The sequence below is a fragment of the Festucalex cinctus genome, chromosome 1 (genome assembly GCF_051991245.1).
Source record: "Festucalex cinctus isolate MCC-2025b chromosome 1, RoL_Fcin_1.0, whole genome shotgun sequence".
Taxonomy (NCBI): domain Eukaryota; kingdom Metazoa; phylum Chordata; class Actinopteri; order Syngnathiformes; family Syngnathidae; genus Festucalex; species Festucalex cinctus.
The window spans coordinates 6,835,062-6,858,627 of NC_135411.1; the positions used below are offsets into that span (position 1 = coordinate 6,835,062).

General features: G+C 40.9%; 1 protein-coding gene and 2 long non-coding RNA genes across 3 annotated transcripts; 2 read left to right on the plus strand and 1 right to left on the minus strand.

Moving 5' to 3' along the window:
- Nucleotides 1-44: 44 nt before the first annotated feature.
- LOC144013911 (uncharacterized) lies at nucleotides 45-1,719 on the plus strand. Its single transcript, XR_013282368.1, has 2 exons — nucleotides 45-1,037; nucleotides 1,126-1,719. It is a non-coding gene; the product is annotated as an uncharacterized LOC144013911 (long non-coding RNA).
- An 8,678-nt stretch (nucleotides 1,720-10,397) lies between these two features.
- LOC144014050 (voltage-dependent calcium channel beta subunit-associated regulatory protein-like) lies at nucleotides 10,398-23,499 on the minus strand. Its single transcript, XM_077513548.1, has 11 exons — nucleotides 23,263-23,499; nucleotides 23,024-23,163; nucleotides 18,662-18,733; nucleotides 15,571-15,716; nucleotides 14,114-14,175; nucleotides 13,870-14,032; nucleotides 13,541-13,721; nucleotides 13,294-13,407; nucleotides 13,013-13,211; nucleotides 12,715-12,916; nucleotides 10,398-12,462 (listed from the first exon to the last, which is right to left on the minus strand). Exons 3-11 carry the CDS (start codon nucleotides 18,707-18,709, stop codon nucleotides 10,719-10,721), a joined length of 2,859 nt encoding a protein of 952 aa, XP_077369674.1. The 5' UTR covers nucleotides 18,710-18,733; nucleotides 23,024-23,163; nucleotides 23,263-23,499; the 3' UTR covers nucleotides 10,398-10,718.
- On the plus strand, nucleotides 15,535-20,530 carry LOC144014147 (uncharacterized). The gene is made up of 3 exons (XR_013282403.1): nucleotides 15,535-15,750; nucleotides 20,189-20,273; nucleotides 20,383-20,530. It is a non-coding gene; the product is annotated as an uncharacterized LOC144014147 (long non-coding RNA).
- Nucleotides 23,500-23,566: the final 67 nt, after the last annotated feature.

The window sequence follows — 23,566 nt, forward strand, 5'->3', positions numbered from 1 at the left end:
TGACTGAAAATGACATCGCAAGGGCTCAGGTAACCAATCACAGCTCAGCTTGTGAATGTCACATGACCAAACCAAGAAAACAGCTGAGCTGTGATTGGTTATCTGAGCCCTTGTGATGTCATTTTCAGTCGACAGCAAGTTGCAAAATGTGTTTTTAAAGGTACTAATTGTACATGAAAAATAATGAAAATATCAAATTAATTATAGACAAAATATGAACTTTTTATGGCTATAAAGGGCTAAACAAGTGAAGTATCCCTTTTAAAGGATTAACTAACAAATGCGTCATCTAACACTAACTGAAAAGTACATCACCAACATGAATGTAGTTCAATGATGCCTGGTGGGAGTTTGAACATTACATAACTTCAAAAAGTGGCGCTTGTAGTCAGGGTTGTGCAAATATCTTGATTACCCCAACTATGGAGGGAGGGGGGGGGTGGAAACACCTCTGGACTTTTTGTTTTCTTCAGTGGGGTATTTTGACTTGTTTTTTTTTTTTGTTTTTTTTTGCAAATGACTATTTTGCATTTGGAATTTGTGAGTTGAGTTGCCACTTGTATCACCCCCCACCCAAAAAAAAAAAAAAAAAATGTCATTAAGTCCCCTATTAAGAGCCAATGTTAATGTTGCAAATTCCCATGGAACATTTCCGACTTCCTGGAAATGACTTGAACCTCGGCCGTTTTAGGACAGGAAGGACGAAGGACACCTTGAAATGATTCTCTTTTGCTCCAGACAAGTAAAAAAAAAAAAAAAAGCAAACGCTTTTCGACGGTGGTCACTTTTCATCTCTTGCACGTCGTCACACCCTCAAACTCCCGACGGCCCGCCTCATCATGCCGTCTTCCGAAAGTCGCACCGGACTCTGAGCAAGCAAGCTGTCGTTCATCGTTTTTGATCTTTGCCGCCTGTGTAGCAGATCCTCGGAGCGGGAGTAGCGAGGAAAAGCGATGCTCAGCCGGCGCGGCGTGGACGCGGGCGGCGTGCTGAGGCGGCATTAAAACGACTCTTCGGGTCACGAGCCTCTCAAAAAGGTGGAGTGGTTTTTTGTTTGTTTTGTTTTTAACAAAGGTATTTGCAGATTCTGTAAAAGTGGCTTTGACTACCTTTTTGTTTTTACAGAACTTTATAGCAGTTTGAAGGCACACTGTCGTGTGTATGTGGGCGGAGAAAAGCAAACAAATCTATTTTTCAATAAGGATGGAAAGGATTTTGTTTTTTTTGGGAAGGGTTCAATATCCAGCTTAAGGTCCATGTGCTAGTTTGTGCTCACTAGTAGGACAATTACATGTTACTAGTGGGGCACCTGCGTGCTATTAATTTTGACAAAATTCTACCAGTTTGCATCTAGTTCTTCATTGGTGGTACTAGTAGCATACAGATGGCTAATAGTGCACAGTGTTGCCTTACTACTAATTGAGTTCTACTACTAGTGTGTCAAAAAACATCTAATGGAAATGTGCGGAATTGTCCACTAGTGAGGACAGTGTATTAATACGTGGATTTAAAGCCGGCTATGGAATAATTGCTCGTGAGGGTTTCCATCAATCTGTGACTTGATGCTCTTTTCGCCAACATACAACTTTGCATGCTGTACAAAGCTGGAAGAGGAGGACAGACTGATGATGTCTTGTGAGGGGAGTTCTGATTTCCCTTTTAGTTTTGTTTTTCCAATGAATATTTTTTAATTATTTATATAAAAATATCCCTAAAGTCTTTTTGTTGAATTGTTTTATTCACATTGACTTGAGTTGTGGAGGGGCTGACGGGCATAATTCGGGATTACATCACACGTTCTTCTGAAGCTTCTTTGACCCCCCCCCCCCCCATTTTCTCCCATTTTCTCACATTACTGAAATACTCTTAAACCATTGAAACACTGAATTTGATTAGGTCACACCTCTGAAATGGTTAATACTCTACTGTAACACACCATTTAAAGTTGGACAAAAACACACCTAGTGGCACACACGAAATAGATTTTTTTTTTTTTTGTACTCTCACTAGAAGCTAAGTACAATTTTAACAGCACACATTTTTGTCTTACTACTTGAACACTATTGAAACAGTTGATTCCTCCCTCCCCAAAAAAATCTAAAATAAAATCAGTACTACTGAGAATGGCAGGGGTGGGGGCACGTGGAACCATGCACTTCCTAACCATATATATTTTTAAATAAAATTATAATTTTATATTATGCATTTATTATGCAAATATTTTATATTTTCTCTAATTTCAGGTACGGACAGATTGTGATGCCCATTAAAAGGCTTTGTGAAAATTGGGAGAAATGCTATATAAATCTGATGCATTATTTATATATATATTTTTATTTTTACCTACAAAATGTTGCCCATGATTTTTTTTTTTTAAACTCTTTGACCGCCAAAAACGTATAATAACGATTAGAAAAATCACGATGTATGCCACCATAAACGTTAAATGACGTTGTCTGTGTTATTTTTTATTTTTTTAAATCAATCGGAGGTGCAACGTCTTAAGTGCGGCGCTGTCTGTTCAGTGGGTTGTGGAATCAAAAACACCCACTAACTATGGCAGCAGATGTCAGCATTGTATCTTTTTTTTTTTTTTCCAATGGACTGCTGGTGTTTAACCTGGCAATAGCCAGATTGTTATTGCACTTCACTCAAAGGAGTTCTCCACAGTATCCATCTGGTACCTCTCCACGGTAATTTGCTCGGGAAAGGCGGGACATTATGTACAATAATTTGAGTCGTCGATGCGGCATTGTACGCATTTGTTTTAGCCAATCGCGGCCACGGATGAAAATGCGTTCATGTCCGTTCATCGTTCTTGTTGAAGTGGGGGAAAAGCACAAACATCTTTCCAGCTAGAAATGCACAAAGCGCCTCGAGCTGTTCAACATCCAACAAGAAAACTGTTGAGTAATTCTGCGAGAACAGAATTGCTGCGCCCATTCGTCCATGTTAGCTTTGTTTGTTAGCCCCGGCGTCGGCGCTGGCCTCCTGGTTTCGTCACAGTTGCATATCCCGCCCCCAAACACAATGTCGCTCTGTGATTGGTGGTGGCTCCGATCGGTGGAAATCAACAGGAGCAGTACAAGATGTATTCTCCGGAGTTTGTGAACTCACAAATACCGCGAGAATCCATCTTGCGAGAGCGAGGTTAGCCGGTGTATGTATGCAATTACGACGCATGACAAAACCTGATGAAATCGAACGTTTCAAGGATGACGTGAATGATTCAAAGCCTGTCACATTAAACCTAATTTACAGAGCGTCACTAAACAAAAAAAAACATTCGTGTCAAAGTCAATGTCGTGGAAACAAAATTATCTTTTCACAAAAGCTTGTTTTCTCTTAAGTGATTACTAAAGAATGGAATAAGGTAGAAACTAGGGGTGGGACGATACGGGTAAACCACGATTCGGTACTGTGACGATATTTGACTCACGGTATCGATAACCTCACGATACACGATATCTACGATTTTTGATATATTGTCAAAAAAAAATTAGCAATATATCACGATATGTGACTGAAAAAGGCCCATAAAAAGGAAAATGTCGAATTATGTATTTGTTTAATGCCAAAATTTATACCACGTACAAAGGTAACATGTAGTGCCTCACTGCCTCTTAGCCTTATAACTGTAAAAATTGTAAAGTGAGACAAATTAAAGTGCATAAACATTTATAACATTGCACAACTGGACACATGACATCGATATCTACTGTCAGTGTATCGATAATTTATTGCAACAGAGACCGCAACAATATGTTAAGATATCGATTTTTTTTTTCCCACCCCTAGTAGATACATACTTTTTTTTTTTTTTTCTAATTAAAGAATTGAATGCCGTCTTTCATTTGGTATCCATCCGGTATATGTAGTAAATGGGCACAATATTCTGTTTGCCTTAAAAGTTGAGTTCAAATGCTCGAAATCGGCTGACACCGGGCTAACGTGTGGCAGTAAGAGAGTTCAAAATAATTTGGAAAATGAAATCGGAAGTATTCCAAACCCCAAGTATGCCTCCAAGTTAGGGGGGGGGGAGAAAATGAATCAGAGGCCACTCGCGCATCCCTGCACTCCGATACGCGCATTTCTGTACGGTTTGTGAAAGGATTTTAATGGCGTCTAAGAGCGTTTCTGTTGTGGGTGTGTGAGGTGCGAGGAACCCTTGAATGAATCGTGCCCCTGACGTCCTCTCATCGTCATTGTTCCATTTGTCATCTTCCTCCGGTATTTCTTTTCATGCCTGCTAACGTCTTAATCCCATCAGACCAGCGCGGCTGCTGTCATCCGCTCACCTTTCTGTCGCCCACCTCCCCCCGGAGCAGCTGCTGTTGTGTTGTGTCGTGCTAATCACATGGACAGGGAACCCGCATCACCTCCTCTCCTTTTTTGGAAGCCGAGCCTCTCATCAGCCTCTGGGAGTACATCAGAGAGCAGGTGAGTCACGACTTATTTGTGGGAAGGAGGGAGGAAGAGTGCTGCACTTCCTACGTCAGCAAGGTCAAACGCTGAATGGCTGCTTGAAATCGCTCTCCAGCCACAAAAGAGGGACTTGGCCGTTACTGTGTAGTAGTGCGGTGGTGTGCAAATGTTTGACACAAACTACCGTCAAAAAAAATAAAATAAACTGCTTAGCTCTCAAGGTACCAACATTGAAAAACGGCAAGTAGGCGTAAGATGTTATCTAAAATGTTATCTAAAACGTTTTTCTTCCCAATTAAATATTGTACACTGTAACATAATGCAGTTTGAAAATTAACTGTGCCTAAACATAGAATTTTTTTTGTTTCATTCGTTCCATGACCATGCTCGTTGTCTCCATAGAAATGAATAGAAATCACAATCTCTTCCATCACTCCCAAAAAATCAAAACCAAAAATTTTTAATGAGAAAGGAATGAAAATGGCACTCCTAAATATGCTTAGTTAATAATATTCATATTTTCTAGTTTATATAATCATATGGGTTTTTTTTTCTTCTTTTTTTTAAAGACATATAAGGTCACATGTAGGCAGCAGCAAACGTTGAAACTAGTCAAGGTAACTGCAAACCTTATTTCTTTAAAAATTGTACAGTAATATATTTTGGCCACTTGGGGGCAGTGTAAGACTGCACTGTAAACTCGGCTCCTCCCTTGGAATCTCAGTACAGTAGTAATATTAGTCGTTCTTTGCAGAGGATAAAAAATATAGACACCTGTGAGTATGGCGGACCCCCCACCCCCCCTACTCGCAGGGGTGAAGGACCAGTCTGGTTGACGAGTCACCAAAATCTTTTTTTTTTTTTTTTTTTTTTTTTTTTACTCCAAAAATTCTTCAAAAATTGCTGAACATTATATATGCATTTTCAAAGGGAAAAAGGGGAGGTTTGCCACCTCTTCAAAAAATAAATAATCCAATCTTTTTAATCTTTACATCTGTGAACCTTGTCTTGTGCTGTGCAATAATGCCAGGAAGAGCCTACTAGAACACCTGAACTATATTGTGGGGGAATAGGGAATGCGTGAATAATTCCAAATGCAGTAACTATTCCCTTATCACCATTTTGGGATGTTTTTAGTGGACAGCTAATGTAGTAAAAGATAATGTGATTATGAAGATTTGAAATGTCCAGCTCCGAATGAGCATCTCACGTCAGCTTGTCCTTTTCAGGCATTTATGGTGGATGATGGATGCATTTTCTGCATGACTCATTCAGTAGCATCAAGCGAGACCAGACGAGATGCGTGCGTGCGTGCGTGCGTTCGCCAGCTCCAAGCGACCGTGCTGAAAAGGGCGACCGTATCGCACGACGTCGTTCCAAATATGTATCGCGCGTCGGAACATTTTGTTTGCAAGTATGAGGATAACCATAGAACTGCAAATAGAATTTATTGCGGCATGGGCGGAAATGCTGCGGCCGCTTGGCACGATAGAAATCATGAAATAACATTTACATGAATTTCATCATCATCATCATCATAGCATGGAAATGAGCAAAGAAGCGTCTTTACAACCAACTCGTTGATTTGCCAAACAATCCATACAAAGACACACTTGTCAATTTCTCAAAATCACCAATAGTTGACAGTATTGCTATTCAAATTCTTTTTGTCTTCCTTCTCCATGACGTCACTCTAGTTGTATTATACAGTGGTTTACTTACTTATGTGGCAATTGGGGGGGGGCGTACAGTTAAGTCTCATGGTGGCCAAAAAAAACAACAAAAAAAAGCCACAGAATGGATAATTTTCCACATTGGCGGTTCTACTGTACTATGTTCAAACTAAGGAAGACAAGTGGATGGTTTGTTCCGCAATAAGATTTTGGTTTTAATTGATGCAGATGAAATTACGCAATATGTACTAGGGATGTAACGATAACGGCAATATCGTGATATCGCGATATTAAAACTGCCACTTCATGTATATCGTCGTGGTCATGTCACGATATTAAAAGCAGCACATCTGTTAAAGTCAGGTTGATTTCCATGGGTGCAGTTCTAGCACCCTCTGGTGGCTAATATTTTCAGTCCAGTTTAATTTTCACAAGGCATGTTTTGGCCCTTCTATGTTTAAAATCTACACTAATGGTCAGATGAAGGGGAACGTAATAATATGCTTTTATGAACCAAGTCAATATGTGGAGGAATTCAATGTGTGCTTGTATTAGCAAGTGAGTGCCTCAATATTAAGTGTTGTTAGTGATTGTAGGTTTTTTATATACATTATATACAAAATCACATTATTTTTTTCTAACTCTGAGCTCTGTTTTTTTTTTTTGCAATATTGTGACCGAATTTTGTATCACCAACATCCCCACAATATCGTGATAATCATCGTATCGTGACCTTCATATCGTGATAATGAAATGATATTTGGATACCGTTACATCCCTAGTATGTACCCGATCAGGGATGGGCCTAATAAAGCCCACTGAACTTAACATTATCAATAGTCCTGTATTATTTGTTGCATTAATTTTGTCTTTTCCCCCCTTACAATTGGTGAGCATTGTTTTGCATTAATTTATCAGTTTAAAAAAAACTATATATATATTAGAGGTGTCAGGCAATTAAAATGTTTAATTGTAATTAATTACATGACTTCAATAGTTAATTCACGATTACTCTCAAATTTAATATTCTCTAAATGTACAATAAATATTTTTGTGGCTGCATATTTTAGTCATTGATACAGTAATTTCATAATTCATAAAAATTAAAATTAAGTATGATATTGATTTGTGTCAAGGTAATTTTTTGGGGCACTAGTGACTTTTCTTTTCATATTAAGAGCTATCTAATCTTTAACATGAAGTAATTTGTGAAATTCTGCACAATTTTAAAATTGTAAAATACAACAAATACACAAATATATACATTATTAATTATTAAATTTGTCTGCTGCTGCATTCCCCCAGTACAGGCTATCCAAGTAATTTCATTAATTGCGTGTAATAAATATATATATATATATATATATATATATATATATATTAGAGGTGGGACGATATTTGGCTCACGATATCGAAAATACACGATATCTACAATTTTTTATATATTGTCAAAAACTTTTTTTTTTTAGCAATATATCATATGTGACTGAAAAAGCTAACAAATGCCCATAAAAAGGAAAACGTCTAATTATGCATTTATTCAATGCCAAAACTTCTTCATAGTGCCTCACTGCCTTTTCGCCTTTTAACTGTAAACATTGTAAAGTGAGACAAATTAAAGTGCATAAACATTTAGAACATAACATAACACTGCACAACTGGGCACATGACATCGATATCTACCGTCAGTGTATCCATAATTTATTGCAACAGTGAGCAGAGAACAGTATATCGCAATATCGATTTTTTTCCCCACCCCTAATATATATATAACTTAAAAAAAACAATTAACACTAATTTTGACACCCCTAATATATACATTTAGTTTTTATTTAAATAATTTTAATTAATTTATATGCGGAACATTTTTTTTATTTTTTTTTAATGAGAATAAATTATCACTTGAACAAATGTGGCCTTTTGAGCACCAGTTGTAGATTGTGCAGGTGTACCTAATGATTTGACCCGTAATGGTAATGAAAAAGTCCACATTGAAATGGGGCTCAATTGTTTTGGTTTTGCTCCGCATAGAGGTTCCTGCTAATATTTTGAAAAATATATCCGAATCATCCAACTGAATTCCCTTGATTGTGCAAAAATCACTTCACCGTTGTTATTTCCGGGAAGGGTGCAAACACTGGCCGTGTTTCAAAAGCCAAATCCTCCCATCATGCAAACGAAAAAGAAGGACACTTGCGGATATGATATGGTTGTACATGATAGAAACGCTGACATGGATCTTTCTTTCCAACAAAGTGCTTCTTTTTGTGTGTTTGAAGTTGAAAGCTGTGCAGTCTTTCACTTACACATACTTTCGGACATACAGTAATAATAGTAGTAATAGTAATAGTAGTAGCATGCGGCAAAGTCACAACTTGTTTCAAAATATTTTCTAAAGATGCTAAGTTCCGTTATCGTGTGCAATATGTTAAAAAGGGGCGTCACATGTCACAGCACATGGCATCACAGTGGCGATTCAGGTCTGAGAGGAAATGCGGGCGGAAGATGGCCTTCAGGAAGGTTATTATGCAACTTTCCCTCGCTAGGTCATGTTTGCAGACAAACCTGTGAAGAGGATTGTTGAGTGAAAGTAGCTGTTGGAAGGTTTACAATTACCGTCACGTAAATGCTAACTTCCAATAGCCCGTCTATGACGTTTCACGTTATATGTTAGCATTAAGCTAGTGGGTTGATGTTTTTGGGATATTTGTATGGTTTGAATATTGTGGTGAATGTTTTAACAGTAAATTTCAACTGGGAAGGACAAAGCTATGTGCTAAAGCGCACGTTTTTTGTCATAACGAGAACCACTTCCTGCTTCCGTGCTGCATTTGAGGATGGTCAAAAGTCGGAATTTTCCGAGTTCAAACCAGGAAGTGTGTACGGGAACGCCCCCTTGAACTTGGAAAGTCCACTTGCGAAGTCAGAAAAAAATAAATAAATAAATAAATAAATAAACACCCCGGCTTACCCAACAGATTACAAGTGACGTCACTCTAAAATGGCGAACACAGACGGTGAATGGGAAAACACAATTTAATCGAATATAAAACTAGATAGCTTTCTTCATTCATAAATGTTCGACATAACAGTATGTCGCTATCTCCCTGCATAAAATTATACAGTGATCTAATTAACTTTATGGAATACTTATTAACTAAGATTAAAACCATAAATGAAGCAAAATTACGAAAATGTAAGTTTGTTGGTGGTCAAAATGAGTTTTGAGTTCCAAAATAAAAAACAGTTTATCACTATCCGCCATTTTGGTTGTTTACTTTCGTCTCGAACGCTTTCAGGTCAGAACTGGGAAAAACCAACTCGGATATATCTGATTTCCGACCATCATCGAATGCAGCATAAGAATTATGGGACAGTCGTCCTTCTAGCCGAATGCTGTGGTCGCCAGTCAGACCTCATGTGAGCTGAGCTTTTCTGGTGGCATATTTTGAATTTTACAATGCGCTACTGGCGCGATGTGAACGGCACGGCCATCTTCCAATAGCTGCCGGGACTGAGCACATTAAGATTGACTAATAGTGAGTGCATTGTATTGTTTATCTCTGTTGAACTGCCAACCAAGCTAAAGTTATAACACAATTACGATTGTCTAGCGATTATATTTGTTGTAAATAATTTCTAGTGAGAATTTGTTTGTGATTTTCATCAAAATTGGCGCATCCTGTTTTTTATGTGAAGAATCTGATCAACCTAGTTTGTGTTTCAGTAGATTTAAATGTGATACTATAAAACGCTTATTGCTGTAGGGTGAGGGGTCTGGTACTTATCCATCCTTCCATCCATCTTCTACCGCTTATCCGAGGTCGGGTCGCGGGGGCAGCATCTTTAGCAGGGAAGCCCAGACTTCCCTCTCCCCAGCCACTTCAACCAGCTCCGCCGGCGGGATCCCAAGTTGTTCCCAGGCCAGCCGAGAGACATAGTCTCTCCAGCGTGTCCTGGGTTGTCCCCGGGGCCTCCCGCCGGTGGGACATGCCCGGAACACCTCTTCAGGGAGGCGTCCAAGAGGTGTGCTGGAGAGCGCTCCCCCTGGGGACTCCCTCGTCTTGCTGGGGGACTTCAACGCTCACGTGGGCAATGACAGTGAGACCTGGAGGGGCGTGATTGGGAGGAACGGCCCCCGCGATCAGAACCCGAGCGGTGTTCTGTTATTGGACTTCTGTGCTTGTCATGGACTGTCCATAACGAACACCATGTTCAAACATAAGGGTGTCCATATGTGCACTTGGCACCAGGACATCCTAGGCCGCAGTTCGATGATGGACTTTGTAGTCGTGTCATCGGATTTGCGGCCACATGTTTTGGACACTCGGGTGAAGAGAGGGGCAGAGCTGTCAACTGATCACCACCTGGTGGTGTGTTGGCTCCGTTGGTGGGGGAAGATGCCGGTCCGACCTGGCAGACCCAAACGTATTGTGAGGGTCTGCTTGGAACGTCTAGCGGAATCCCTTGTCAGAAAGAGTTTCAACACCCACCTCCGGCAGAGCTTCTCCCTTGTCCCTTGTCTGGTACATATCATTTGCGCTAAATTGGGGTTCACTGTATTTGTGATGCGCCACGTCAGACTAATTTACCAAAGTCTGGGGTGCGAGTATGGTGGAATTATTTGGGGCTGTGGTCAGGCGAGGCGGTGTAAGAGGCAGCGAGCACGCTCTCGCTCCCTCCCTGGCCGGGCTCGGCCCCGCGCAGGGCGCCGTAGAGCCGCTCTTCCACCGCCGCCGCCAGTTTGTCCGTCAGGCTGCCGGACGGGCTGCTGTTGTTGTTCCTGTTATCAACTCGAGGGTCCATGCAGCGCGCAGGCCCGGCGGCGGCGGGCTGCTGGCCGCTTGTGCTTTTCGTGTCGGAAGAAGTTTGCGGGCCGCCATCCTGGCCGCTCGCGGTCACGTTGGCTCGAATCTCTGAGGCGCCTCCGTCGGCAGACGCGGCCTCTGTGCTCTCTTTGGCCGCCTCCTCGCAGGCCGCGATCTCGCTGGCTTCTTCGTCTGCCGCGCTGGCGATGCGCGACAGTGTGCTGTGGTACCTGGTGTCCAGAGGGTAACCGGCGCTGTCGCCTCTTGGCAGCGGAGTGAAGCGCTGCCTCTCCAGGGACGGCGAGTAGCGACCGCCGGCACCCGATCCGGGGTCGCTGTATTGCTTGTGTCTCTGCCACTGCTTACGCAGGTGCACCCTGGAGCGATGCCTGGTTCGAAAAGGCGAATCTGGCTGGTCGAACCTCGGGTCGTGTCGGAGGAACTCGTTGAAAAGCGCGTCCGTCTTCTCGTCGATGCTGTAGTCGCGGCGGTGCAGGCGAGGTCGGTGAGGACTGGCGGGCTGAGAGGTCGACTTCAGCAGCTGAGACGATACGTGCGACAGAGCTTCTTGCTTCTGAGGATGAAGTGATTTGATGAGTGGATATGGTTCTTGGAGCGAGAGACCACTCTTGTGTTTCTCCTCTGTGCTTTCACTTAAATCGTCTTCGAGCTCTTCCTGGAACAACCTGGTGTCTGTGCTCTCGCACACGGAACCTTTTCTCCCTGAGCTTGTGAAGAACAACCTCCTCTCTGAGGCCGTCTTCCCGCGAGGGGCTGTAGGTGTCCCGAAAATGCGCATCTCCTCAGGACCCTTAGATGGCGTTTCAATCGAGGCGTAGCCACTATCCATCTGAAGGAGCTTGCGGTTACCCGCCTCCCCTTCGCCCTCAACGCCATTCCCCGTGTCGCTGGCCCCACCCGAAGCCCCTCTGACGCCTCCCTCCATCGCCTCTCCTTCTGCTTCAGGCTCATCGTCCAGGTCTTGGGACAAGCGGCTGTCCAGCGGCCCAGTCCGGGCTCCGGCACAGCCCGGTGACGAGACGCTTTCGGCATCGCTGCGGATGGACTCCCGGTCGGTGCTGCTCTGGTCCGAGGAGGCATATTGCTCCAGGGACGCTCGCAAGCTCCAGATGTCTCTGTAGAGTGATGGTTGAGCCTCCAAGGTCTCCTGCCGAAACCCGAATGAAAGGGAAGAACCTGAATCAGCCCTTGTTCTGCTCTCAACTCCAAACAGCGCTTCTTCTCCTTCATCTACTTCCATCTCATAGTTTTGTCTCAGATCCGATGTTGCACCGAGAGTTATCCTGGGCGAGTCTTCAAATTGAACAACTTTGACTTCCTGATGTGGCTGAAACAAGTCCTCCATCTGTAGAGGATCAGTGTCAAGACTGCCACTGTCTGTCCTTGTGACTGCATCCGGTTTTAATCCTTCTACTCCTGATTGGCTGCCTGAGATGCTCTCTTGTCTCTGGTTGCAGCGATCATCTGTTTGCCAAGGTGGTTCTTCTCCCCTGCTGCTATCACCGACCTCCACCACCACCGCCTCCAGATTGAACCTGAACACAGTAAGAACATGTTCATTTAATCAAGAACTGCAAAGACCTTCGGCAAAGGTGGGGGACTGGAGTCATATAACCTTCACTCGATGTTTAGGACTTAGCTAAAATTTGTCAACAAGAAACCTATGAAAGGTTTGCTTAACCCGATTAATGACTTAATTTGCTTGAAATTTAGTGGCTTAATTCAGACTTGAGACTTGCCCATATGTGACTTCCTCCCACCTCTGCTGTGTGGTATGACAAATTTACCTATGGAAGAAGACTGAGGTGTTGTGACCCATGGAAGGTTGAGACAGAGAATCGGCAGACAGAGACTGGAGGCCGCTGGTCTGACTTGGAGTTTGAGGGAAAGACTCCGTTCCGCCATTTCGGAGAGAAGAGTCGTCCTCTGTATGGTCAGTGGTTTCACTCGCAGCTCTCTGTCTCTGGAAGGGTCTTCTCTTCGGGGATCCTGTTAGACCATCCCATGAAACGTTACAACAGCTTTTTTTTTTTTTTTAAATGCTTACTCCGGAGACCATCTTAATGGTAACACTTCCTCACAAACCTTTAGCATCGAGACTGGCGGCCCGGTGGCTCCTATCGAACTTCCATCGCTTGAAATAGGGAGCAGCTCCCTCCAGACTGGTGTGGCGCCGCAGTTTTGTCAAGAACTGTAAAATTGAAGTCTGGCTGGGAGCATGGGTGGTCTCTCCCCGTATCGTGTGTTCACTCTGAGCTTCAACTCTGCCTCCGAGAGCCTCCAGCTGACCAGCGCAATGAAGATAAAGAAAGTTTAATTGGCACTCAGTGGCTGATCATGACGATGCCAGTCAGATGCCCGCTCACCGTCAGAGAGCCCCGTCTGGGAATCTGGTCCAGGATGATGGAGTGATGCGTATCTCCTGGCAGACCTCCGCTAAGGCTTTGACCCAACCAGTCAGACACTCGTCTCTCAGTTGGCTGGAAGCAAAAGAGTACAAATTCAGGTCAGAATTTGGTATAAATAAAGCCTTCGTTGATTTTGGGGGAAGTCCGTCGCAGGGTTTGATCATCTGAAATTCTGCGAAATTGAGCTGCGATGGAGCCCAATTACCTGGTAGATGGTGAGGGGAAGTTTGGGAGTCGGCGCTTCACTAATGTTGACAGAACTGCTCTCAGCTGAGTCACACTCCATGATGGTGAGGATCTTCAGGTCACACGGGGCCGGCGGCAGGTGGAGGTGAGTCAGCCGAGCTTTTTTCAGGTGGTGAAAATCCCCCTCGGTCAGCGTGTATCTGAAAATGTCAAGCCAAATCATCTGAAATCAATGATTCCCAAACAAATTAGCCAATTTTACGGTCAACAGCTAATTTTAATCGCAGATGGCATTCGGTGTCTCGTGTATTGTCCTAAATGAGTATATCGAGCTGGTTTGGATCGCACCTGCGTCCTTTGTCCTCCGTCATCCTCTCCTGTTCGTACAGAGCGGACTCGTTGAAGGAGACTCTGCGGGCCGTCAGCCCGGTGGAGGCGAACCTCTCGGGTTCGCCGTCGTGGCAGCTGGAAGCCGAGAGAGCGTCCGTTTCATCCAGCCGGACGGTGATCTCTGAGCGACGCAATTGGGGAGCAGAGGAGTGACGACACAAGCGCGGGGGTGTGTGGAAATCGTGACTGCGTGACCTCTGACCTTGGGTGGGCTGAGAATCGTCAACGTAAGTCGTGTTGGTCTTCTCAGGGTCATCACTCGCTCTGGAAGGGAAGCGAATACTTCGTCACCACATTCTGGGGCATCTCAATGTCCAATGAGAAGCCCGTTTGGTGAATTTTTGTGTTTTTATTTCATTTGATGGTAGCGCATTTAAACCATTCACTACCAGCCAAGGAAAAAATTATCTTTGACGTCTATAGCCGTCAGTGGCAGTGAATGAGTTCAATGTTGTCCCTAAATGCTGCTGGCATAGATGGATGAAGACACATTATTTGAAATATTTGAATGATTTTTCGGCCAATTAAGTGAAACTGGTTCATCCTTCAAACAGCTTGTCGTGGACGGGATTGGCGTATGATTATTCTTTTGACTTCTCTTCACAGGCAAAACTTCCAATTTGAAAGTGTTAGCTTTGAAAACTTGTAAACATCACTTCCTGTTTCAGAGAAAGTGGCGCAAATTTTTGTGGCCAAATTCTGCTCATCTAGTTGCAGGGTTAACAATAGTTTGGGATTTTTTTTTATTGTAGTTCTTAAATTAAGTTAGTTTTAATTCGGTTTTAGAGCAGGTTGGTTAGTTTTTATTTTCTCCCAAAATGCTTCAATTTAGTTTTATATATATTAGGGATGGGTGAGTAAGTAGCAATACTGGTATTGGGCTAACACTGGCCTTATTTCAAGGTTATTTCAAGGTATTTGGTAGGATGACGATAACAGCCAACAAAACTTAAGGCACACAATTATCAGTCATTATGTTCATTAAAATTGTATGTATCATAAATACTGGTTGTATCGGTAGCAATGAGAACTCAAGAGTGAATACTCGTACTGGTATCATCTTGAAGAAAGTGGAGTTCTTTTTGTTTTGTTTGTTTTTGTTTTAGTATTTCATTTACTCTTATTACTTTTTAATATACGAAGAATTTGTCCAGTGCAAGACAAAAACAAGGTCATTAAATATTGTGTAATGCAATAAATTACAATCCCCGAATAACTGTTCAAACTTCCTTCTGGATGGCTGTACAGTAACAAAAATAAATGCATTTCAAATGAAACCCAAATTTTTATACAAGGTAATAATTCACAAAATAACAATGACGGGCATTGTTGCAATAATCATTGTTGGTTTTTATAAACATAAAATGTAGTTTATCTTTTTAAGCACTCGTTTTAATTTCTGTTCACAAATTTGTACATTTGATTACATTTTAGCTTGTTTTTTTGTCATTTTTCTTGAAATAAAATAATGTGTCGATCTGTGAATTGAAAATGAATACAAGTTGCTGAGATGTTGTTCTAATAATTTACACCTCAGTGTTCCCTAATTTGCTGCCTTTGGGGGGGATAAATTGAAGGGTTGAAAAAAATCGCAATGCACAAGAGATAATTTTTTTGTTTTGTTTTGTTTTTTTCTTTCTTTGGGTGTGGCGCACCCACCTGGAGTAGCGTCGCCCGCCCACGCAGCAGCGGTGGCAGAAGAGCAGCAGCAGGGAGAGCAGCACCAGCGTCCCCCCGGCGAAAGCGCTCAGCAGCACCAGGAGCAGCACATAATTTTCCACCTGGCCCGCCGACAGAGGCACATCCTGCCGGGAGAAACCGGCGGCGCTACTTTTATTCGTGAGTACTAAGACTTGATGCTGTGCTCCGATGAAGACCTTCTATTTTGTTATTGGCATATCACATTTGGTGTTATTATTATTATTATTATTATTATTATAGTTTAAAAACTAGAGATGTAATGATATCCAAACATCACAATACAATATCATGATATGAAAGTCATGATACGATAATTATCACAATATTGTGGGGAGGTTGGCGAAACAAAAAGAAGGTCACATATTGCAAAAAAATATATACTAAAAAAAGACCAAACAAAACACAATATTGTGCTTTTGTTCATGACAGCAATGCATATAAACAACCTACAATCTCTAATAGCACTTAATATTGAGGCACTTATGCAAGTCATAATAATAATTGACTTGGTTCACACACATATTATGTGTGCCTTCATCTGACCTTCAGCATGTATTTTAAACATCGAAGGGCCAAAACATGCCTTGTGAAAATTAAACTGCACTAAATAAAACTAGCCACCAGAGGGTGCTAGAACTGCACAAATGGAAATCAACCTGACTTTTTTTTTTTTTTAGTACGTGCTGCTTTCAATATTGTGACATGACGACGACGATATATTGTGGCAGTTTTAATATTGCGATATCACGATATTGCCGTTATCGTTACATCCCTATTAAAAGCGCAAGCACTGCCGCAAATAGCAAAAAAAAATTGTGAGCAGTTGCCCATCCCAAAAAAGGTTTCTAATTGCATACAGATGCCACAAGATGGTGATGATGAAGATGAAGTGGCACAGGACTACTGATGTTGAAACAAGCTCCTCAACTCACTTCCAATTGGTTCCTTTGCACCAAGATACCACCAGATGGCGCCAAATTTAGAAATGTGTATACATACATATATATATATTTATTTATTCTTATTTATTTTTAGATGGTGCTTTGGCTTGACACAAAAACCACAAATAGCGGACAATAGGGCTTTAATTTTATTTTATTTATTTTTGTAAATATGAAATTGCATAATAAACTGCAATATTGATGGGGAAAAAAATTGCAATCGGATTTTTTTCAAATCGGCACGCTTTGTTTTGTTTTTGTATTGTTTTTTTTGACTGCATTAGTCAAGCCGCAACAGTACAATAACGGATTCGTCCCTTGCGCTGGAAATCTCTTTGTGTCATTAGTCGGTCGACTTGGCGCCATATTATTCAATAAGGATTAGAACGAACGGAGGAGTTGCTCGCCGATCACAGCGATTCTCATCCCCAGACCGACTCGCACGTCCAAAAGGGACGCCGCTCGCTCTCTCTGATGAATACGCGTCGGCTGAGCGAGCCGGCGGACGATAATCGAAACGTCAGCCGGAGCCTTAATTCAATTTTCAAGCGCTTTTCAACGAGTGGGGAAATGAGACCTCCGACGGCTAAAAATGGAAACGGAGGAGGCGGATGCAGACGCACATGAGCGATTCCCGCAGCAAGCGAGCGAGCGAGCGAGCTCAGCCGGCGTCCTGCATCAGTTGTGATGTCGCCTTCCCCACCGGCTGCAAGTTAACTGGCTTACTGGGGAAGTGCAAGTTTATCTCTTGCAACGTTTAAAGAACCACTACGGAAGATGCTAAATACTAGGGGTGCGATCAAAAATCGATACGGCAATATATCGTTGCGGGCCTCATGACAATACACGTACCGATACGCAGGCGTCAGAATCGATATTGCTCGTTGACTTTAAATAGGCAGTTCACGTTTGCCTTTGCAGCTTGCATTGTAGCTAAACAATAACCACCAGCAGCGTCTTTGAAGTTAATTGCCTTCAATTAATGCAAAAATAGCTCACCAGTGATTGGACACTGTGTCTTGCTAAGAAAAAGAATATCAACATTTATACTTATTTAAACTTAACATGGCACATGTGTCTCAATGTACCAATTTTAGTATATTTTGTTTAAAAACGAAATAGAATGTGTTACATGATAAAAATGCTGTTTTTATTTCCCCAAATATTTCAAATAAGCACATTTTAGAGCTGTAATTTTAATACTTTGATATTTTTTCTCATATCGGCACATGCATATTTTTTTGTGAATAATTTTTCCGGTGTGTCTGTGAAAGCTGCTTGCTCTCAAGTGCGTGCACATTTAAACCAGGCATGCCGCTTGGTGGTAAACCAGAAGAGCTGCTAACAAAAATATTTTTGTCAGTCAGCATAAAAAAACATATCCTTAGGTATAAATATGACTGTTATTATAAAATGCAAGTAAATTAATGTAATATATCAGGATACATATCGCCTTGAAAATCAAGTATTGGGATATGTATCGTATCGTGACCCCTCTATCGTGATACGTATCGTATCGTGATACGTATCGTGATACGTATCGTATCGTGACCCTGTATCCTGATACGTATCGTATCGTGACCCCTGTATCGTGATACGTATCGTATCGTGACCCCTGTATCCTGATACGTATCGTATCGTGACCCTTGTATCGTGATACGTATCATATCGTGACCTTGTATCGTGATACGTATCATATCGTGAGGTTGGCGGCAATATCCAGCCCTACTAAATAATACACATACAAGCTGGCTACACTCAAGTTTCATCAAAATTGGTATTGATCATTTGGTGAGAAAATTGTTAGTGACGTAAAGATTTTGTTAACGTAGTAGCCAATTGCTCATGATTATCCGATAGACCTCATAAAAAGTATTAATAATAATAATTAGAACTAGAAAATGCAATTTCTGGAGAAATTGCATGTGATGGCTGAATGGGAAAACTGGAATGATATTGAATGGCATGGAATGACCTGGAAAGACATGAACAGATGAAAGTTGGAATGATTTGAAGCGGTGAATGAATGAATGACAAAGTTAAAAAAAAATTTTTTTTTTTAATGGGTGGGTAGAGTGCGTGTGCATGCGTGTGCGTGTGTTACTCACGGTCGAGTTCTCCGTCAGACTTGTCAGAGCGGGCGAATCATTGCTCATGGTCCAGGTGAGCGTGAGGCAAACCTGCACGACACCGCCCAAGTCAGACAAACGGCCAACAGCAACAGACAGACGTCACGACGTCATTGCGACACGTCGGCAGGTGCGCAAATGTCACTTCATTGGTTAGAAAATGATCCGAATGTTTGTACGAGCAAGCGTCATCTTGGGACTGGAAGTGAAATGTAATGCTCTTCCACTGGAGGGCAGAAGTTCCAGTGTGGCTTGTGCGTCCGTCGGTTTCAGTCACAGAACAAGATAAAGGGAAGCGAAACAGGCGTAAATAAAACACGGAGGAGAAAGTACATTTAGGATGTCAATTGACATGACGTCATTGTTTCAATATATCTCAATATTGTATAGAAATCAAATGGAACCAGGGTCTGTCCAATACTTAATGCAGATATGGTCAACTATTATTATTATTATTATTGTTATTATTATTATTTATTCATTTATTTATTTATTTTCATTTTCCACAAAAAAAAAAACACAAAAAAACTTGCCTACCAGGTATGTTAATCTGTGGTGGCAATATGCAGGGATTGACTGTTGTTGGAGTGTTTGTTGAAGTTGTAATGGTACAAATCACCAATAGATGGCAGACATGTCACAGCTGCTTTTTTTTTTTTTTTTTTTTGTGGATTGTAGATGATATGCAGGACTAATATTGTACCTCAACAATATTAACAGTTTGTGTTGATTTTTTTGTGAAAAATATAAAAATGAGTTCTTGCTTTGCTTGTGCAGCGGTTTTGCACCATGATTGATGAGTAACTCTCATGGAAGGCAGTCGTTTACACTGAAAAAATAATAATAATAATCACATTACATTATGTGGTTATTTTGTTGTTTGCTTTGTCGTCTGGTTGGGCTAGTGCAGTGCTTCTCAAACAGTGGTGCGGGGGGCGAGGCTTTGTCAAGGGGGCGCGTTTGACCTCGGGGAACGTTTTTTTTTTTTTTTTTTTTTTTCCCCCACTGTTTTAGAATAAAGTGCAATTGCACCTCCACTACATTAGGGGGCAGTGTCGCTCTCATTGGCAGAGTGGCGCAGGGAGCATTCGAGATGTTTTCTTCTTCCAGAAAATAATTGAGAAGCACTGGGCTAGTGGAACTTTTATACGTCCTTTAAAAAATTGTATTCGCAAAAATGAAATGTATTAAGAGCAAATATTTTGCATTTTTGTCATACATTTGGTTCAAAGTGCCCTCACCATCCTCGCCCCATATCTCGCATTTAGTACAGTATCTACTTACATACTCCCTGTTTATATGCCATTTGATCTAATAATACCTGACTGACCCAGATCTGTCTCTTATCTAGCTAGCTTTGTTATAGCTAATGCTAATACTTTCTACAATCTACTGTATGTCGATGTACAGCAACTTGAGCGTTCTGTGTCTTGTGTCAATTATATCCAACAAGCAAAATAAAGAAATGAAAAATTGGCTCACTAATATGTCAACTTTTGCGTGCAGCATCACAGCTAAATGCTGACTCACCATGCTTGCTTTGAACTCTGGACTCCACTCATTGAACCCGAGTCCGCTGAACGTCAACTGGGTTTGTCATAGTTTTTTTTTTTTTTTTTTTTTTTTTTTTAATCAAGGAAATATTGAACAAAAAAAATCAACGTCAGTTTTCCGTCTGCTGCGTATTTGTGATTGCTTAGGGTGGCCATCCAGCGAGTCCAGGATGATTGGATGACAACAACCATTTTTGGGTGATTATGTCAACACCGTCTGATCCAAATCCCCCCGGCACAGGCGGCGATAAACCCCCGGGACAATTATAGAAAGGACTGATTTTGTGGGGGGGTGGTTTGTTTTTTTTGTTTTTCCTGCAAAGCTGTTATCTCTGATTACAGTCATCCCCAGCCCGACAAATAATTACAATAAAAGGCTTTCCAGCAATCGCATCTGGTCGCATCCACATGCGTGATTAGGGGATTAAGACCTCCCCACTTCCAAAAATATGTTATCGCTAATACGTTTGCATCAGACAGGTGCGTTTGCACTGACTGTCACGTTTCAAAATGCACATTATGAAGAAGGAAAAAAAAAATGCAAATATTATTCAAACGAACCGTTTTCCATGTTTCTGTGCATGTGAGACGGGAGCACTCACAACACGTCGCCATGTGCACGTCGAGTCCAAAAAGACGCGCGCACGTACGTAAGCTAACTGCTGCACATTCGACAGCCATGTGACTCATATCATATTTTATGTAATATCACATGCGTACCAGCAGTGCTCAGGTATAGTCACAATCAAGACCAAGAATTCACACATACACACACAAGTCATAAATAGAATAGAAATATAATTAATATATCAATTAAGATAACATAAATTAGAATACAAATAAATAAAACAAAAATGAATAAAAAGTTGATGAGTCTAAAAGGGAGGGAAAATCATATGACTTCTCAATGTGATCAATGCAAGACCACTGAATGTAGAACACGAAATTCAAAATAACATCTCTCTGAAAATATTTTAAGATTAAAAAAAAAAAAATACATATTTGTTTGGCAGTAGGCTCGTTTAACGTCGCACAATAAAACAGGCGACAAGTGACGATATATTAGACGTGTTGATGTGTCAATCACCACTCAAAACATAAATATTTATCTCTCAAAAGGTTTTTGTTGTTCTATAAAAAACTAACCTTCTATTGGATATTGTTTGATTATGTAAGTGTGCCTAATCTTGTGGCCAGGGAGGACCACAAAAGAATGTTTTTCCTTCAACTCGTTTCACAGCAACAAACGTGGATTTAATAATAATAATAATAACTTTCATGGGGAAAGTGTTTTTCGCTACTGTTTTATGTCTCTTATTTCGTGCAAGTTAGATTTATTTATTTTTTGTAAGAATAAGGCTATCATTTTGACAGGTGAAAAAAAAATTAATTTGTTAAAAAGGAAAGAAAGGGGGCAAAAAAAATATTTTTTGAGGGAAAAAAATATTTTTTTTTTCAAGTTATATATTTATTTTAAGATTTTTTTTTCTGCATTTTGTGTGTTGGATTTTGGGGGCAAGAAGTTTTTTTTGTTTTTTTGTTTTTGTTTTTTTGTTTTTGTTTTTAAGAATATTTTGGGGGAAGTAAAAGAGAATTAAGTAATATGTCCGCATTAAAAGGAAACAATGTTTTAGAGAACATTTTCAAATTTAAATTGTGGAAAACAAGTTTAACTTTTCAAATAATTAAGTCTTTTTTTTTTCTTTTTTTTTTAGTAGAAAAGGTCACTTTGTTCAAGCAAAAAAATGTTTGCATCATTTTCAATGGGATTTTTTTTTATTTTTTATTTTATTTTTTTTTAGAAAATATGCTTTTTCAAAAATGGAAAAAAATGTTCAAGCAAAAAAAAAGTTTGCATAATTTTCAATGGGAAAATTATTTTTTAAATAAAATGTGCTTTTTCAAAAATGGAAAAAAAAAATTCAAGCAAAAAAAATGTTTGCATAATTTTCAATGGGAACAATTTTTTTTAAATAAAATATGCTTTTTCAAAAATTGAAAAAAAAAAAAAAGTTCAAGCAAAACAATGTTTGCTTAATTTTGAATGGTAATTTTTTTTTTTTTTATAATTTTGAATGGGAATTTTTTTTTTAATTAAATATGCTTTTCCAAAAATGAAAAAAAAAATGTTTGCATAATTTTCAATGGGAAAATTATTTTTTTTAAATAAAATGTGCTTTTTTCAAAAATGAAAAAAAAAAACGTTTGTATAATTTTGAATGGAATTTTTTATTTTTTTATTTTTTTTTTAAATAAAATATGCTTTTTCAAAAATGGAAAAAAAAATCTTTCAGCTGAAAGTCGGAGAGAGACATCTTTACTGACAGACTCAAGTCCATTAAAACAAACAAAATGATGTTTATTTTTATTTATTTATTATTATTTATTTATTTATTTATTTATTTTTCCATTTCAAAATAAGCAGTATTTGGTGGAAATAATTATTTTTAGAAAACGTCTCTTTGTTCGTTCATCTATTTCAGCGACATTTCGTGACCGGCAGAATGATGAAATGTTTTTCCATCAGATGGCAAACGGTGCAAATTACCCTCCGAAGCCGTCAGTTGTCAATTTGTCTTCTCATTTAATGCTCATTTCATGATGTCGACTTTTTGTGCAATTTTTGTTTGTTGGTGTCATGTCTATAAATAAGTGTGCTGTCTCATGAAAGGTTGCCAAACACTCTCGTGATGTTTTCAGCAGTTGTGCGTTTTGAGTGGGATGGTCAAAATATTCACACACAAAAATCTCGCGGTCTTCGTATGTGTTTGTGTGTGTTGCATCTTACGTTGTGAACGGAAAGTGTTGAAGTCGCTTCCCTCCGCCGGGCCGTGACTACGCGGAGACCCTCGCCGTCCTCATCCTCATCTTCATCCTCATCCTCATCCACTCTCCCGCGTCCCACATGCGCCGCTGCTGCCAGCCCGCCTGCGTGGGAAACAAATCACGGTCATCCACCGCTGCACAAACAAGCATCTTCTTACGTAATCACATCGTCATCATCATCATCATCATCATCATCATCACCTCGCCTGCGTGCGCGCCAAAACGGCGGTCGGGGTCCTGGTCGCTAAACTCGGGGCCGATCCGCGGGGACTCGCCGAGCCGAAGGTTCCGGTCCAGCCTGCAGCCCCGCGTCTGCATCCTTGAATCCGAATCCGAATCAGGCAAAGGCGGGCAAGCTCGGAGTTATGAATGAAAAGCGTTCGCCTTTGGACACGCCCACACGACCCGCCCGTCCCTGCTTCCGACGCACCACGTGACCGGCCCTGACGAGACTGCTGCTGCTGCTGTTAATGATGATGATGATGACGTTGATGCGAGATGGCGG

Excerpts from the sequence above, each read along its gene's own strand:
- LOC144014050 (XM_077513548.1), bottom strand. The coding sequence starts at position 18,709 with ATGAGCAATGATTCGCCCGCTCTGACAAGTCTGACGGAGAACTCGACC. Across the intron at positions 15,717-18,661 it reads GTCTGACGGAGAACTCGACC|GATGTGCCTCTGTCGGCGGG; the intron begins GTGAGTAACACA and ends TTCTCCCGGCAG. Across the intron at positions 13,722-13,869 it reads ACGGAGGACAAAGGACGCAG|ATACACGCTGACCGAGGGGG; the intron begins GTGCGATCCAAA and ends TGACATTTTCAG.